The sequence below is a fragment of the Acanthopagrus latus genome, chromosome 4, assembly GCF_904848185.1.
Source record: "Acanthopagrus latus isolate v.2019 chromosome 4, fAcaLat1.1, whole genome shotgun sequence".
Classification (NCBI taxonomy): domain Eukaryota; kingdom Metazoa; phylum Chordata; class Actinopteri; order Spariformes; family Sparidae; genus Acanthopagrus; species Acanthopagrus latus.
In genome coordinates this window covers 33,284,670-33,299,587 of record NC_051042.1, presented here as the reverse complement: position 1 = coordinate 33,299,587, position 14,918 = coordinate 33,284,670, and the positions used below count along the sequence as shown (strand labels likewise).

At 42.3% G+C, this 14,918-nt stretch overlaps 1 protein-coding gene across 1 annotated transcript; it reads right to left on the bottom strand.

Annotated features, from left to right (window-relative positions):
- Window positions 1-357: 357 nt before the first annotated feature.
- ctsd (cathepsin D) lies at window positions 358-8,304 on the bottom strand. Its single transcript, XM_037095360.1, has 9 exons — window positions 8,123-8,304; window positions 5,424-5,580; window positions 3,675-3,798; window positions 3,466-3,584; window positions 3,170-3,369; window positions 1,755-1,877; window positions 1,417-1,561; window positions 1,157-1,255; window positions 358-919 (listed from the first exon to the last, which is right to left on the bottom strand). Exons 1-9 carry the CDS (start codon window positions 8,182-8,184, stop codon window positions 758-760), a joined length of 1,191 nt encoding a protein of 396 aa, XP_036951255.1. The 5' UTR covers window positions 8,185-8,304; the 3' UTR covers window positions 358-757.
- Between the last annotated feature and the right edge of the window lie 6,614 nt (window positions 8,305-14,918).

Genomic DNA, 14,918 nt, shown 5'->3' with positions numbered 1-14,918 from the left:
TGATCATTTTACTTTCTATGCTAAGCTAAACAGGTGCTAGCAGATGTTTCAGTCGTTGGTTGGGTCCAATCTGAAAATGTTACAAATCTGCTGAGTTAGAAAGAAGTGAAAGTATCAGACCTGTCGCTGATCTCATCTCTGCAGCTACATCGCACACCTGTATCTCCAATGGGACCAGCTGCATTATGGGTAATGCATTAGCAAGATTTTCATGGGGAAGAAGATAGTTTGGATTATAAAAGATTATATTTTTGGTTCCGTTGCATTGTTTTTGATCCACTTAGTTTCAAAAAGTCCGACTGTTATTTTGTCCTCTGGGAAGTTTTTACCCCCCAAATTAAAACTAGACGACACAGATTTGTTTTAAAAACTGTTTATTCAGGCCAATCACATGAAGATACATCACAAAGTCAGTAGTAGAGGAACAACTTCCTCCTGAAACACAAATTAAAAGTGTTTTTGTTTAAAACGGCTCCCTGATTTAAAAAAAAAAAAAAAAGAAAAAAAGACACTTAGATGTTTTAAAAGAATCAGGACCAACACAATCAGCTGATCATGTTCACTCCTCACACATCCTATCAAACCTGTTTCACACCCGAAAAATCGTACAAGTAGTTCAGATCAGTGCATTCAGGCTCTACACAGAATCTATTGCTAAATACGGTTTGATTGCAAAGCAACAGAAAACATGTGCAGCACAAATTTACTTGGATTTTAAGCGTTGCACTTGGACGTGTTGCTCCATCGCAGGATGTGCTTATTTTGACTTGGCGAAGCCGACCCGGTTGTTGTCCCGATCGAACACGGTGTAGTACTGGCCGATGAATACGTCTCCCAGAATCCACAGGGGCCCGGCGGGGGCGGGGATGTCCAGACCCATGAAGCCGCTCAGACACATGGTCTTTCCAGCCTGACTCACCTGGACGACATGAAGGAGAACGACACAGTCAGAAAGAGAAACTAACTGCAGCAACACAAACAGCTGGATGGATCTGTGTGTGAAACGGCCTCCTGCCTCTGTCAGGCCACACAGAGCTGCACTTGTTCAGTTTGTTATGACGCAACACTGTTGACAGAGTTGTATTGTTGGTGCGGGAGCTGCCTCTCTGGCGCCGCCTGCTGGAGGATAAACAACATGTCCGGCGCTCAGTCTCACCTTGAGGATGTACTGCTCTCCGGTCAGAGAGTACGACTGTCCGCCAACTTTGAAGGTGATGACGGGCAGCGTCGGGACCTTGTCACAGCTCACCATGTACTGAAACACAACGCAACACAACTCTTAATACACACAGCTCACTGGTTTGATTGTTAATTTAACTACAAATCGACATGACAATAAAAACTTGATGTTTTATCTGATTCCACAGCAGCAGTGACAGTATCGTAGTTGTGTTCTGTGTCAGGTGAGTATCTCACCTCTCCCTGGATGAGTGGAGTGGCTCCGATGGCTTTCTGCAGGGACCGGACCTCCGCCGAGGGCCCGGTGATCAGAGACGTCCCGGTGTCCACGATGGCCTCACAGCCGCTCCCACACAGACTCAGCTGGGTTCCTACTGACATCCTGAAACACAGCCAAGCACATAATAAAGAAACTACAATTTATTTTTTAATTAACCAGTGATTTAAAAATGTCTGTCACAGTTCTCCAGAGCTCAAGATGATTTCTCCAGTTTACTTGTTTTGTCCCCCCAACAGCCCCAAATCACCACTTATTCCATCTGTGATTAAACAGTACAGAGTGTACTAATGCTCACCCGTCCATGTGGATCTGCCAGTAGGCCTGGCGGGTGATGTTGACGTAGTTGAAGTCTCCGCTGTAATATTTGGGGTCGGTTCCTCCGAGCAGCAGCTCACCGCCGGGCTCAGTGTCGGGGTTCCTGACATGATCAACACATTTCTGGAGTTAACGCACCACTGAAGCAGAGAACAGTTTCCTGTTTAAACATTAAGTAATATCATCATTTATCTGGAGTTGTGTTTCCACCTGTTTTAGCTCACCAGAGTCACTGCAACTGTCTGACTGCTTAAATGAGCTGCCGAGTTACGTAATATTTCTCTATCACTCAACAGTCTTTACTCACTGTTAGTATAAAAATAAATGAGTGCGGCTTTAAATCTAGTCAACTACATTTATGACGGTTCTCCAAATAAACAAAAGTGTTCAGTCAATAAATTATTAAATCAGAAACTCCCTAATACAGTAAAACAAGGTCATCAAACATAAACAAGAATATTCAAAACACAAAATTCAGACAGACTAGAAACGCTGTCATGAGTTCTCAGCCTGCAGCTGACCTGCAGAGACACTGTTGCTATGAACCACAGACACCTGCTGCTGTTCACAGGATGAAGGTTTTTCAACATGGTGGCCAACATGTACTGTGATCTGTTCGACCAGGCCTGTATTTAAGAGTGTTAAACAGATTTTAAACTGAATATTTTGTCTTTGCCTTTTCCACAACTCTTCAAAAACGCTCAGATAAATTATGGACACTGTCACAAGTGTTGCAACACATGACTGACAGTTCTCCAAAAACACCTATTTTGGAACGCTGCACAGGTGAACAGGTCCATTGGTAACAGAGGGACCTGAAACCAGCAAACACTACGAAAAACAAAAGGAAGGGAAGTTTATGGTGGCGGCTCGGTTCCCTTCACGCGTACCAAACAGACGCTGAGAACAACTGAATTGTAACATCAGTAAACTGAAAGGTCACAATTTTTGGTGTGGTGGAAAAAAGTAGAAAACAGCTGACAAAACTACACAAAGTTCAGTTTGAGTTAAGGGAAGTCCCAGACCACATCTTACCGAGTGATCCAATATAAAACTCACACATTTCTCTCCACAAGGTTTAGTCTTAATGATTAAACTGTGTTCAGTGTTCTCTTACTTTTAGACTTATCGAGTCGTCTTAGATTGAACGTCTGTTAAAATGTCAGATCTGTAAATTTATACATCCAGCAGACGTGAAGCATAATAACCGTTCATTGGGAGTTGTGTTTCTGTTCAGCTTCAGTCCAATATTGAATCCATCAACAAATACATCTGCTTCTTTAGCTGCTAGATGTTCTTCTTTCTTCACCAGCTAGTCTCTCTCACTCTGCCTGTCTGTGGTTTGGTGCTGACTCAGTAGTGTACAGTGGGTTTGTTAGTACTCCGTTGCCCCACCTGTTCAGGTAGAAGGAGAAGACGTTCTTCTCCACCTTCTTCTGGTTCATGATGTTGTCGAAGACTGGAGCCACACCGTCCACAGAGATGCGTGGGTAGGCCATGCCGAGGATGCCGTCAAACTTGGCAGCGATGAAGGTCACACCGGGCTGCTTGATGGCCTCTCCGAAAAGCTGTTTTTCCACTGCGATGTCTCCGATCTATGAGAGAAAGTTTCAAAAAACACCCATAAGCTACAGTTACTCTACTGAAACACAAACAGTTTATCGTGATGCCAACGTGTGAGATGATCTTACTGTGCATGTGTCCTGACTGAGGTAGCCCGACAGACTGCCAGATCCATACTGGATTGCAAAGGCGGTGCCGTTCTTCACGTACGTGCTGGACTTGGCAGAATTATATTTGTGGTGAAGCACTGACAAAAAGAAACACAAAGAAAGACAAAATGTTATATTGGAGGCTGGAGCAGAGATGTTATTCAACAGATAACTACAGTCAGACTCACAGCACGCGATGTCCAAGAGGGAGCAGTGAACGGAGGGCACCCACAGGTTGGAGGAGCCCGTATCAAACACCACAGTGAAGGGCTGAGCAGGGGTCCCCAGGCCAATCTCACCGTAATACTGGGCCTGGTCGACAAAGGAAGGAACATAATAATTATCAGTAAAAACAAACTGTCAGTGTCTTAAAAACTTGAGGAGATTTGCTGGTCGCTCCAGGAGTCTGATCTTTAAAAGCCCACCAGTAAATAATCCTGGAGCTGATCTCATGTTTTCAGGAGAAGAGATTACAATAATCCTTCAAGGTAGAGAAGCGGAGCCGGTCTAACGGTTAAAACAACAACATCAGCGTTCTGTTCTCAGCGCTGAGGAAGCCCTGCAGCTGTCTGTTATTAGGACACAGGTCAAATAGTTACTGAGTCACGTCAATAAATCACTTGTTAAAGTTTCAAAATGACAGCGTGACACAATAAATGATTTCTCCACAGAGGCCGGAGCTGAAGCAAACTTCTCCTCCGCGTGACTGAAAACCACTCGGGTGAAAACCTTCATGTCAGAGTTTTGTCAAGTCATCCAGACCTCAGAGTACTTCTCTTTTCTCAGCAAGATTAGAAAGCTGCTTTTCCTTTTTTTATTGACTCTGTGATGGGCTGTTGCTTTGAGTTGGTTTTGCACAAATTACAGAATCATCTGTTCAGATAGTTTTGGTTTTATTTGTGCAGAGTTTGAGGCTTCAGTCTGTAGGATTCCTGCAACATTTCTTGTTTCAGTGACTCCGATAACTTTATGTTTATCGAATACTTCAAAATATAAATTAAAAACACTGAAATCAGCAAAGCACAGATCCTACTGAACAGACTGTCATGCTGCAGTTATCACTCATATACATGATGAACAGGCAGCTGCAGACTCAAATGTCCCATGAAACTGCCTGTGATCTGCATGATGTGTGTCACCTGCATGTTTCTTTAGCTACAAGTTACATTTAAATCAATCAGTGCATTCTGTCATTAAAGCAAAAAGGGAATAAACTAAATACCAATGAAGCTTTTCTGACATTTAACTCAAACTGTTAAACTCATATTATCACTTGACATGAAAAAAGATTTGTTACAGTCAAAACCACTTGCAGTGTCCGTAATCTCTGATGGAGAAACGGTTTCTAATTAACATCGAACATCGTTGGCAGTTCCATCCTGCGGACTTGTTATTGGCCGACAGATGTTCTGATAGCGACATGTGATGAGCTGATAATTCTCTCTGCTTCTACTCACCAGGCTAGTTACTTTCCCTAATGTATTCATGTCAGAGCCTGAACCATTAAAATGTTTTGCACTCTCCGACTTCCTGAGAATCCAGAGAGGCTGACTGATGTCATCATCAAAGAAAAGGTGATTGGCTAAAATCGAGCGCAAACAAACAAACTCAGTCAGCTGACGAGGCTCAAGAGGCTTAAAGATCAGGTGCCGACAATGAGTCAGCAGTCATGTGGTGAATGTTCCTCTTCGGTAACTCTCACAGGTTATAGCTGATATTAGCCAACACCACAATGAATCAGTCAGCCTAAAAAAGATTTGCGAGGCCTGACAGGCAAGCCTGATTTTCCATTTAGCCTGGAGGATTTCCAGAGAAAGGCAGAGGCGGCCACAACACAACAGGACCTTTGTTGTGGCTCTGCCTGAGCTCAGCTTCTGCAGGGTGCATTAGAGAGAGTGAGGAGCCCACAGGTCAGAGGTTTGGAGAGGGATGCTTACGTCAAGGTAGTTCTTCAGGGTTTCTGGAGTGGGTGCATTACTGGAGGGGAAGCCAAAGTTGTACTTAGTGGAGTGTTTGCCGGCCAGGAGCTCCTCTGCGGTCCTCCCCGAGTCTGTCAGCTCACGTCTGATGGAGCGGAATTTCTTTAAGGGAATTCTGAAACGGGAAGAAGAGATTCAGGAACCTGGTTCCACCCACATCCAATTCCTCTTTTGAGAGACTGAATCAAATTATGAAGTACAAGTGCAGAAGTCTGAGGACTTCATTTGTAAAGCACAAACACAACTAGTGGCCTAGCAGATAAGATATGACCCACATATTTTATCTTCATCTGCACGGCGATATCCTTCAGAGTGTTGCAAAACACTGTTCTGCACGCCAGGCCTGAGACCAGAGCACAGCCAATTACACACGTTTTAAAAACAAACAGAACATTATAACCAACATAAAAGAAGGATTGATTACAGGTTGTTGTATTAGACGGCATTAGTTTTAGCCTGTTCTACCTGTTTTCTGTCAAACTTGCACAACTGTAAGACTTCACCTGTTTCCCTCTGAGGAAACACAACACGACACTTAGTCATACATTTATCATCAGTGCCTGCAAACGTTCACCGTCTGATCTCTGTAAAAGCCTTTTGGTGTCTATTCACACACATGAGACCGGCACGGCTCTCTAAATACTAGATGGCCCTCCTGCGATACCCAGCAGCTGATGTAGAAGATAGTCATGCGAGTTACAACTGACTCAGTGGAAGGTCTTTTTGTTAACACATGAAGAGTCACTGCAGTGTAGCGTGCTTCAGTGCTTCACAATAAAAGCATTTAGAGAACAAGGCAGGAAACTAGCAACAAAATGAGATGAGACCAGATATAAAGTGATTACAGAAAGGAAAAACATCAGTTAAGAAACATCCAAGAATGTATAAAGAGACTCTTCAAAATGTTGTTAAGTCAGTGACGGGCAACATCAGCACATTTAATGTCTGTCTTAAGAACAGCACTAACTGATTTCAACAGGTTTTCACAAATTTGCTTTGTCATACATCTTTCTTTCTAGTTGATGTGTTTGTTGTACATTTACCTGGGAAACCTGTCATAAATGCGGTCATGTTTTGGAACCAGTGCAGAACCATATCTCATTCATTCAGCCTCGCCGTGTCCCCTAGAGGGGGCCCATCCCCCACTTCAGGAACCACTAGAGGCATCTAGTCTGCGTGACTGATGTCAGGAGGCCGAGAACATTGTGTCTTCTGATCGACTGACGGAGCTACTGAGACATGTGCAACACAGTGTAATGCAGTATTGTAGTTTTCTGCAAGTGCAAAAACACAAAAGCTTTTCCTAAACCTTTCAAATGATACAGGAGTAGTTTCTCACTTGACATTTTACCAGGTAAAGAGTTTCAGTTGGGACATACTGTACCATGATTTTTTTCCTTTTCACTCCGTGTTCCCTCAACATAAAAACACATCAGTGTTTGGACTCAATAAACTAAAATATTTCATAATTTCACTCCACAAATATTGGAACTTTTACACCACTTCTTTTATTTGACAGATATTTACTTCTTACCTCTCAGATTGAGATTCTAAATTTAAAAACATGTGGATAAATTCATGATACAAGACTGTATGAAATTATCTTAAATTATCCTAAATAAATAGCTTACATTCACAATGATCAGGCAGGAGGCCATTCTACTGCCATGACTTGAATAAATCAATGAATACTTCCTCCAACCAGTTCTTGGATTAATCGTGTCATCTTCTCTTTTCCATCATGACTCAATTCTTCACTGTTCCAACCTGTTTTATGTATTTTCTTTTAAAATAAACCACCTTAGGTTGCACTTTGTAGTTTTGAAGAAAAGATTTTAATCAGAAGAGACAGATGTTCTATGACTGATTTTTTTCCCCCAGATCTACCACATCAGTAACTGTATTTTTTATTCTATTTGATCTATTATCTGACATGTCTGCAAAGTTTTTGCTGTTTTACTATAACTGAATTAATTACATTTTTATCAAATTATCCGACTTAAAACAAATTACTTAAAATATATTTACATCCTGTTTGTGTGACCACTTTGACATTGTCACTATTTCTCCTTGTTATTGTTTGTCACTGTAAGTAAGTGTCACCCATCAATGATCTCTTGAGTATCAATAGTTTAATTGATTGATTTATGAGGTGTTAGACAAGTTTACTTTTTATATTTTACTTGTAAATTGTAATGTATTCTAATAGTGTGGAATGTCTAGTTTGTCTTTTAATTCAAATTAAACCACCTCTTCAGGATGTGAACAGCTCTACAGTCAGTGTGGAAGTGTTGAGACCACAGTGGCCATGAATATAAATCATACTGAGGGTCACAAGATGAACTCCTCGCTGGAACAAACAGTGACAAAGAAGCAGAGCAGCTGTGGAGAGATAAACTAGCGAATGTTTGCTAACGTTAGCGTTAGCTCTGTGAGCATGTAGCCGTTAGCCGTTAGCTAACTGACAGCCGCCGCTTCAACACACAGCGGATATTTCAGCTTTTTAAATGTTCAGTCGGACGGTTTGTGTCGTAAAGCGTTGAGTAACCGGAGGAACATTGTGTAAGTCGCATGTTAAGCCCGCATTAGTTCACGTTTAGTCGCCTTCATGTCGGCTATAAACAACAAACTCCGGCCGGTTAACGTTCATTTCTTACCGAACCAGCGCGTCGTTGGCCAGAACCAGCGCGGCGAACACGAACAGGACCAGGCTCCTCATCGTAACAGTCCGAGAGTCACAGAATCACGGACACAAAGATGACTGAGCACTTCGACTTGTGGTCGTTAAATCGCCGACTTTTATCAGCTGACTGGAGGAGTGGACTCACCGTCACGTTGGTACTGACGTCACTTCCTGCGGCCCACAGCCGCAGGTGCACTCGTCGGCCACCGTACTGATCCCTGTATTCAAAAACCCCCAGTCATCCTGCAGGAAAACGTCCCCTGTGATTGATTATGTATTAATATTAAAGACAAGGCAAGTTTATTTATATTGCACAGTTCAGACACAAGTCAAAGTGCTTCACAGGGGCATTAAATTACATTAAAAAAACTATAAAAATTGCATTTAAAATACACTAAAAACAAGTAGAGAGACATCAAGAAACAAAACATTAAAACAAGTTAAGAAATAGGAAAAAAGAAGCAACAATAGAATATATTTAAAAGAGACAAGACATGATGCAAAGCCTTAAAAATGCTTCAATGAAACAGCAAATCCTCACATGCTGGAAAAATTAAATGTTTTTATATATTATCTGACTTTTACCCAATTGCATTTTATTCATTTTTTATTCATTTATTTCTGCCCAGCACATCACCAGGTGAAATATTCACTTGAGACATTAATTATTTAAAGGCTGCTGGCGTGTTGGTGGGCACGTTGTCGTGTCTCCAGTAAATAAACTCCACACTGGTGTTTTTGCTGTAATGACGAGGACTGAACAGCGAGTGGCTGCCTCATCCCACAAATCAGAGGCCGACGTCAGGAGTCTCCCCAGTGTTCAGCCAAACCTTTCACTCTCAGAAATCTCATGGGGAAACTCTGAGCTATTAAAAGATAATTACAGAAAGGCTCCTTCTTCATTTCCGACACATTTACATACTGACAGGAAGCGAAACAGATAATTGGATATTTAACAACATATTTAAAGTCAGAGAGCACGACTGATTGAAGAAATAACACAATAAAGTCCAAATACGATAAGAATTGACAATTATCTTTCAGTAAAATGTGTCATTTGCATAATAAACTGACTTGCGTCATTAAATCTGTATTAAGAATAATCACACGGGAGCAGCTGCAGCACGACTGAACTGACGGCTGTGAAATCTGTTAACATGCTGCTTCACACACAGTTATAATCTGTGTTTTGTCGTTAGCAGGTACAAATAACAGCAAATCCTCCTTTGTGCTTCTAAATAATAATCATAATAATAAGTCAAGGGAGCTTTACATTAATGAGGGCACAGAAAAGGACACAAACACAAATATTAGTCAGGAAGCAGTCACACAGAAGTGCATTCCTGCTGTTAATGTCCTCCAGGTTACGTCACATTCAGAACTGGTCACTTCTCCACTGGCAGGACGGCGGCGAGTGGAACAAGCTGCTGCTAACATGAGTTGTTCAAAAACTTTCTTTTTAGTAACTCTGTGTACACAAACAATGTTGTCAGTGCTGGTGTTCATGTGTAGAGACCCTGGTGATGCTACCAGCAAAGTTTCATGTTGTGTCGAGACTTCTTAATGTTTTAAACATAGAGATTTTGATGCTGTTGTAAAAGTGCCCGTAGCACTCCCATTGAAAATGAGTTTGACTGAAAAATGAAAATCTTAAAAGTGCCTCTTTCATCGTAATTATGCTTTTACACAAAGTTTTGACTCGAGCCCAGGTTGCTTTTTGACGAGGCTACTTTCACTACACAGTATGAGTGTCACTGATGACTCTGCCAGGATTTGCAGTACGTGTCATGTGGTGGTTCTGATTTCGTGACAGCGGCGCCACATGTTTCAGTCGCCTGCTGTTGCGAAAATGAACGCGTGGCTCAGAAATAGCTGAGTCACGTTCAGGAGCACGAGATGAATCTGTGGTGCACTGTGGCTCAATCTGCTCAAATAATGGCTGCAAAATGACTTCAGACAGAATCCAGTAACGCTTTTTACAGTTGAGCTGCATCAGTCAGAGATAATAAGAGACGTTTTAGAGGGTCGATAACAGCTGTGAATGTAAAAATGAATATTTATTGTTCTCTGGTGTTTAATTTCCAGTCATGCTGGTGGTCGATCTGAAATATCTGATGGATCGTCATGACGTTCATGTTCCCCAGAGGATGAAGTCATTATATTCTCTTAACTTTATGGGAGAGACAGAAAAATCTAGAATAAGAGTCCAAAATTAAATTAAAGTTGGTTCAAAGAGGCCGACAAAGTCATAAAGACACAAAGAGGAAGGACGAAATGAACCTAATCATCATTACAATGCTGTTAAAAAAGCTGTGTCATACATTTTAAGGCTGACCGGCGTTTGTCAGCAACAAAACAGTTTGATCAGCATTTTGATGTGAATCTTTAACGCAGCATGAGACAAAAAAACTACTAATCACGTGCCCAAAACTGCAGAGCGCTTCATGAGCTGATGGGAAAGTTCTTTAAAACCACAACCACCACCAACATTTTTCAAACAAAGACAAACTGCAACACCAAAGAGGAACAAAGGTCACAAGCTGAAGTCACCAACAGAGAAGTGACTCAAATATACAGAGAAAAGAAGGTGAACACATTCATCTGAACTCATGATCGTATCTCCTGATCTGATACCACAAGTAGGACAACTTCCATGAGACAGAGTGAGTTTATTGCTTCATTTAGTCTGTGATGGAGACGTGACGGCAGACCGACTGTATCACAGGTCAGCCTTCATTTTCCTGCCCGGCGTAGAGAAAGAGAAACAATCTAAATGCTGATGGTGTCATTATTCTGTCGCCATCACATCGTGCAAACAACATTTACTTTATTGATGATACACCAAAGCAAAAAAACACGTCTATTTCCAGTTTGAGTAACAAAACGTTCACCTCATAGTTTGATCGAGTGTTTGAGTTTTGTAGCTCTTGACACTGAAGCAGACAGTGGAAGATAACATATATAATTATGATGAATTATTGTATCTTATCACTTGTCACCTTCGGTCTGGGATTGATTTTTGAGGTCTTGATCCTACAGAATATATGTATGTTTAAGGCAGCGGTGTACTTCCAGCTGTGAGACGGCCGACTGTGTTTGTCTCTCTCCTGTTTCAACATGACAGAAACAACTCGTTCATCCCCAGGTTGTCAGAAACACATTCCTTAGTTCAGACTGCAGAAAAATCAGATTTGACAGACTGTCGGCTATGATTTGGGTTTTTGTGTCCAGATATCAGCCTTTCCGGAAACAATCTGCTTATGCCAACAACAACCTGATTTGAGGCGGCAGTCTGAACAGGACGGGACAGACGCAGGAGGTGGGTCTTTATTATCTGAGGGACCCGCTCGGTCAGAAAGCCTTCTGCCAGAGAGACCGCCCAAAACCTGGTTAACGGGAGTGCTACGGGCACTATTACGATAGCATCAAAATCAGCAAGAAGTCTCGACACAACATGAAACTTTGCTGGTGGTATCACCAGGGTCTCTACACATGAACACCACACAGGCCACCTTGTACCTGGAGAAGGAAATACTTCTAGACAATCTCTCTTTAAAAGGCATTCATGGTGTTACAGTCGCTCGTGCACACAGTCATGTGAGCTGTGGTGTGTAGAATAAAACCTTCAGACCTTGAGAGAGAATTTCAAATCCTGTTGACAGTGCAGCAGATCAGGGATCAAGACAACCGTGAAAACCAGAACACCTCCGCTCTGGCATCTCCTGTCACCTCTCTGCTGTCGGCTCAGTCGCCAGAATAAAATACCGGCGGTTTGTACCTGTCGAACATGTGTGAGCTGACTGTCACCTCCTGAAGTGGGCGAGGAGGCTGCCAAGCAAGTGACCGCAGTTCAGGTCAGTGTTTCAATATTTGTAAGCATGACGTCACTTCGTATTTACAGCAAGACATCGGGACATCTTCCAGCCATTTTTGAGGTGACAAATCCACGACTTTTAAGCGAAAACATGTTAATTTTCTCACCCTAACAAGTGGATTTTGTGTCTAAACTTAACCAGCTAATCTGATCAACGTCTGTGGTTTTGCAGAAACATTCACTGCCAACATTCAGTCAGGTGATTGGGGAACAACTAAAGGTAAAAACAAAATTACAAATAATGTAGAGCTTTTTCTCTCGTTACATCACTGTGCGTATGCTCTGCTCAGGTTTAGGCACACAAACCTTTTGGTTAAGGTTTGGAAAACATCATGTTTTGGCTAAATTCTATAAACTGGAAATTGTCCTGATGTCTCCATTAAAACATTTCAGTCTCGCAAATGCCGACTCGAGCTCGGCTTCACCTCCCTCTCTGGATACTAACGTCAGGTAATTAACATGAGCTGTAAATGTGGTATGAACCATTTGGACTTACATGTGGTTTTGCCGACACTAACTGCCAACATTTTATAGTAGCCGTTTTTGCTGATCTGTAATAAAGTCACACAAATGCCTCCAAAAAAGTACTTAGTCACCATTGCACACCCTGTCAGTCGCTGTGAGGAACTGAGCCGTGAATATCAAACTGTCAGTTACAGAAACTGTTGGACACAGACGACTAATTCTGTCATTGGAAAGAGGCGGAGGGAGGCGATTCAGACGCTGGTCGATGGTCCAGCAGGCACTTTGTTTGAAGCGTTGGTTCATTAATGGGACAAAAAAAATTCCTGCAGCCAGTTTCCAAAACATGTTGGAGAGCCTGAAGAGTGGAGGCTGTGACAGCAGCAGGTCAACACACCGTTTGAACTGTAACAGATGGGATCTTTGTAAAATGCCAAACATGTTGCACCGTCCGCTTCAGTAATGGTCTTTTCTCTGTTCTCTCCTTTAACAAAGCCCGGTGCAATAATTGCATCAATCTGTGTGCGTGCTGTGAAACCTCCTCTTTAGATAAATGATGCAGGATGAGCAGCAGCACTAAAACACTTCTTTCAAGCTCGACTGTTGGATGCACACACGGCCGGTCGGCTGTCCTGCCGCCCCTCCTGGTGATCCGGCCGGCAGCAGGTGCTGAAGCATCTCATGTGAAATGATCTGAAACGATAACAGATGATCCGACGTGTGTGGAGCCACTTCATGCACAAACATGAGAGCAAAAAGATCACTGGTGTCCTGAAATTGGATGGTAGCTTCTCCTCGTATTGATCTTTTTACAGAGAACACAACAAAGCGCAGACTTTGTGTGACTTCGGCCTGTTTAGACGGCTATAAAAAGACCACCTGCACCAGATTTAGTTCAGAGAAGGATGCTGTCACTCGAGCACTCGGGCTTAAAATTGCCAAAAGCTTTGAAGTTTAATTCTGTTAACTTGTCAGATTTGATGAGTCATTAATGGAGCGTTCACAACTTCCTCCTGAATCTCAGCACAACAACATGACGGACACTCTGCTTTGTTTCACATAGTTCCTATTTTAAGAAGTTCTCTTTAGGCTGTCCAACACTTCATCAATCAATCAATCAATTCAACTTTATTAATACATAAGAGATAATTGAGGGGCGACCCTTACTTACAATGACAAACAACAACAATGCTGTAAAAAGCTGTAATGACTGTTTAATGTTGGATAATTTGATATAATGTAATATAACATTCAGTTACATAAAAATGTCTGAAAATCTAATAGATGAAATAAAATAAGTTGCAAAAAATTCAGTTATTGATGTGGAACATCTGTGTTTCGTGTCACGCTTCACTTTGACGAACGGAAGAATCAAACTTACAGGAGTTTTGTGTCGTTTGGAAAAAAAACCCCTCAGGAATATGTATTTTTTCCATGTCTAAATAATCACGCTGTCCTCAGAGGAAAATAAGGTCCCAGAAGATTATTTGAAGCTAGAAAGGTGGCAGGGTCCGCCACATATAAACAAAGTGAAATACCATAAATCGTGTTGCTCTTTATGGTTCATTCTGTTTATTCAGGCGTGACAACAAAGAGAGTTTGTTTCGCTGCTGTCATGGCTGATGATAGAATAACTAAACCGGCTGCTTCCTGCTGTTTTCAGGATATAATACAACTCCTGTGACACTTTCAGAAGCCCCTTTAAGACAGAAAACGCACCAGGTAAAGGCTGCAATCTGCCATCTTGTTTGTCTGAAAGGGAGATGTAATATTCCTCCTTTTCCAAAAAAGTCGGCACTGGGGTAGATGTAAACATGTGACGTACAACATCTGTGTCAGAAGAATATTTACCCTGTGGTACCAGAGTCAGTCAGCTGCTCGCCTGAGGCCGGCAGGATGCAGCATAATCATGAATGACCACTGCGTCATCATGGGTGCTTCCCCACGCTGTGGCATTTAATGTGGCGACACTTGATAGATTTACTTAATTACAGACCCGTGGCCCATATTCTCACCTCCTCGGTCAAACACATGCCTATGTTAAACCCTCGCTATTAAAGGAGGCGTGCACTTCCTCCGTTAGCTGCCTCAGGCACCAGACAGCTAACAGGAAGCAGGTCGAATTTGTCTTCAAAATAAGAGCTTTAGATTGCACCCCATTGGAGTTTAGAACTGGGTTCTTAGCGGGGGGCTTTTAATTTGAAAGTAGCGACTGTTAGTAGCTTCCTGCTACAACAACAAGCAGACAGTGAAGACAGCTACAGAGACGAGGAGACGCTGCATCTCCTGGATCTCCAGCTGCTCATCTTGACGTCTGTGGATGAAGTGATGGACTGACTGCTGTGATTAGCTGTTTCCTGGTTTTAAAACTCCCCGGCTGTCTGTCACACAGCAATGCAGGTCATCGACACCTCCGCCCATCTCACGCAACTGC

Bases quoted from the DNA above. Each gene is read 5' to 3' on its own strand.
- ctsd (XM_037095360.1), bottom strand. From the start codon at position 8,184: ATGAGGAGCCTGGTCCTGTTCGTGTTCGCCGCGCTGGTTCTGGCCAAC. The intron at 3,585-3,674 runs GTGAGTCTGACT...TCTTTTTGTCAG, and splicing joins CCTCTTGGACATCGCGTGCT to TGCTTCACCACAAATATAAT. The intron at 1,878-3,169 runs GTGGGGCAACGG...TGATCATGTCAG, and splicing joins TTCTCCTTCTACCTGAACAG to GAACCCCGACACTGAGCCCG.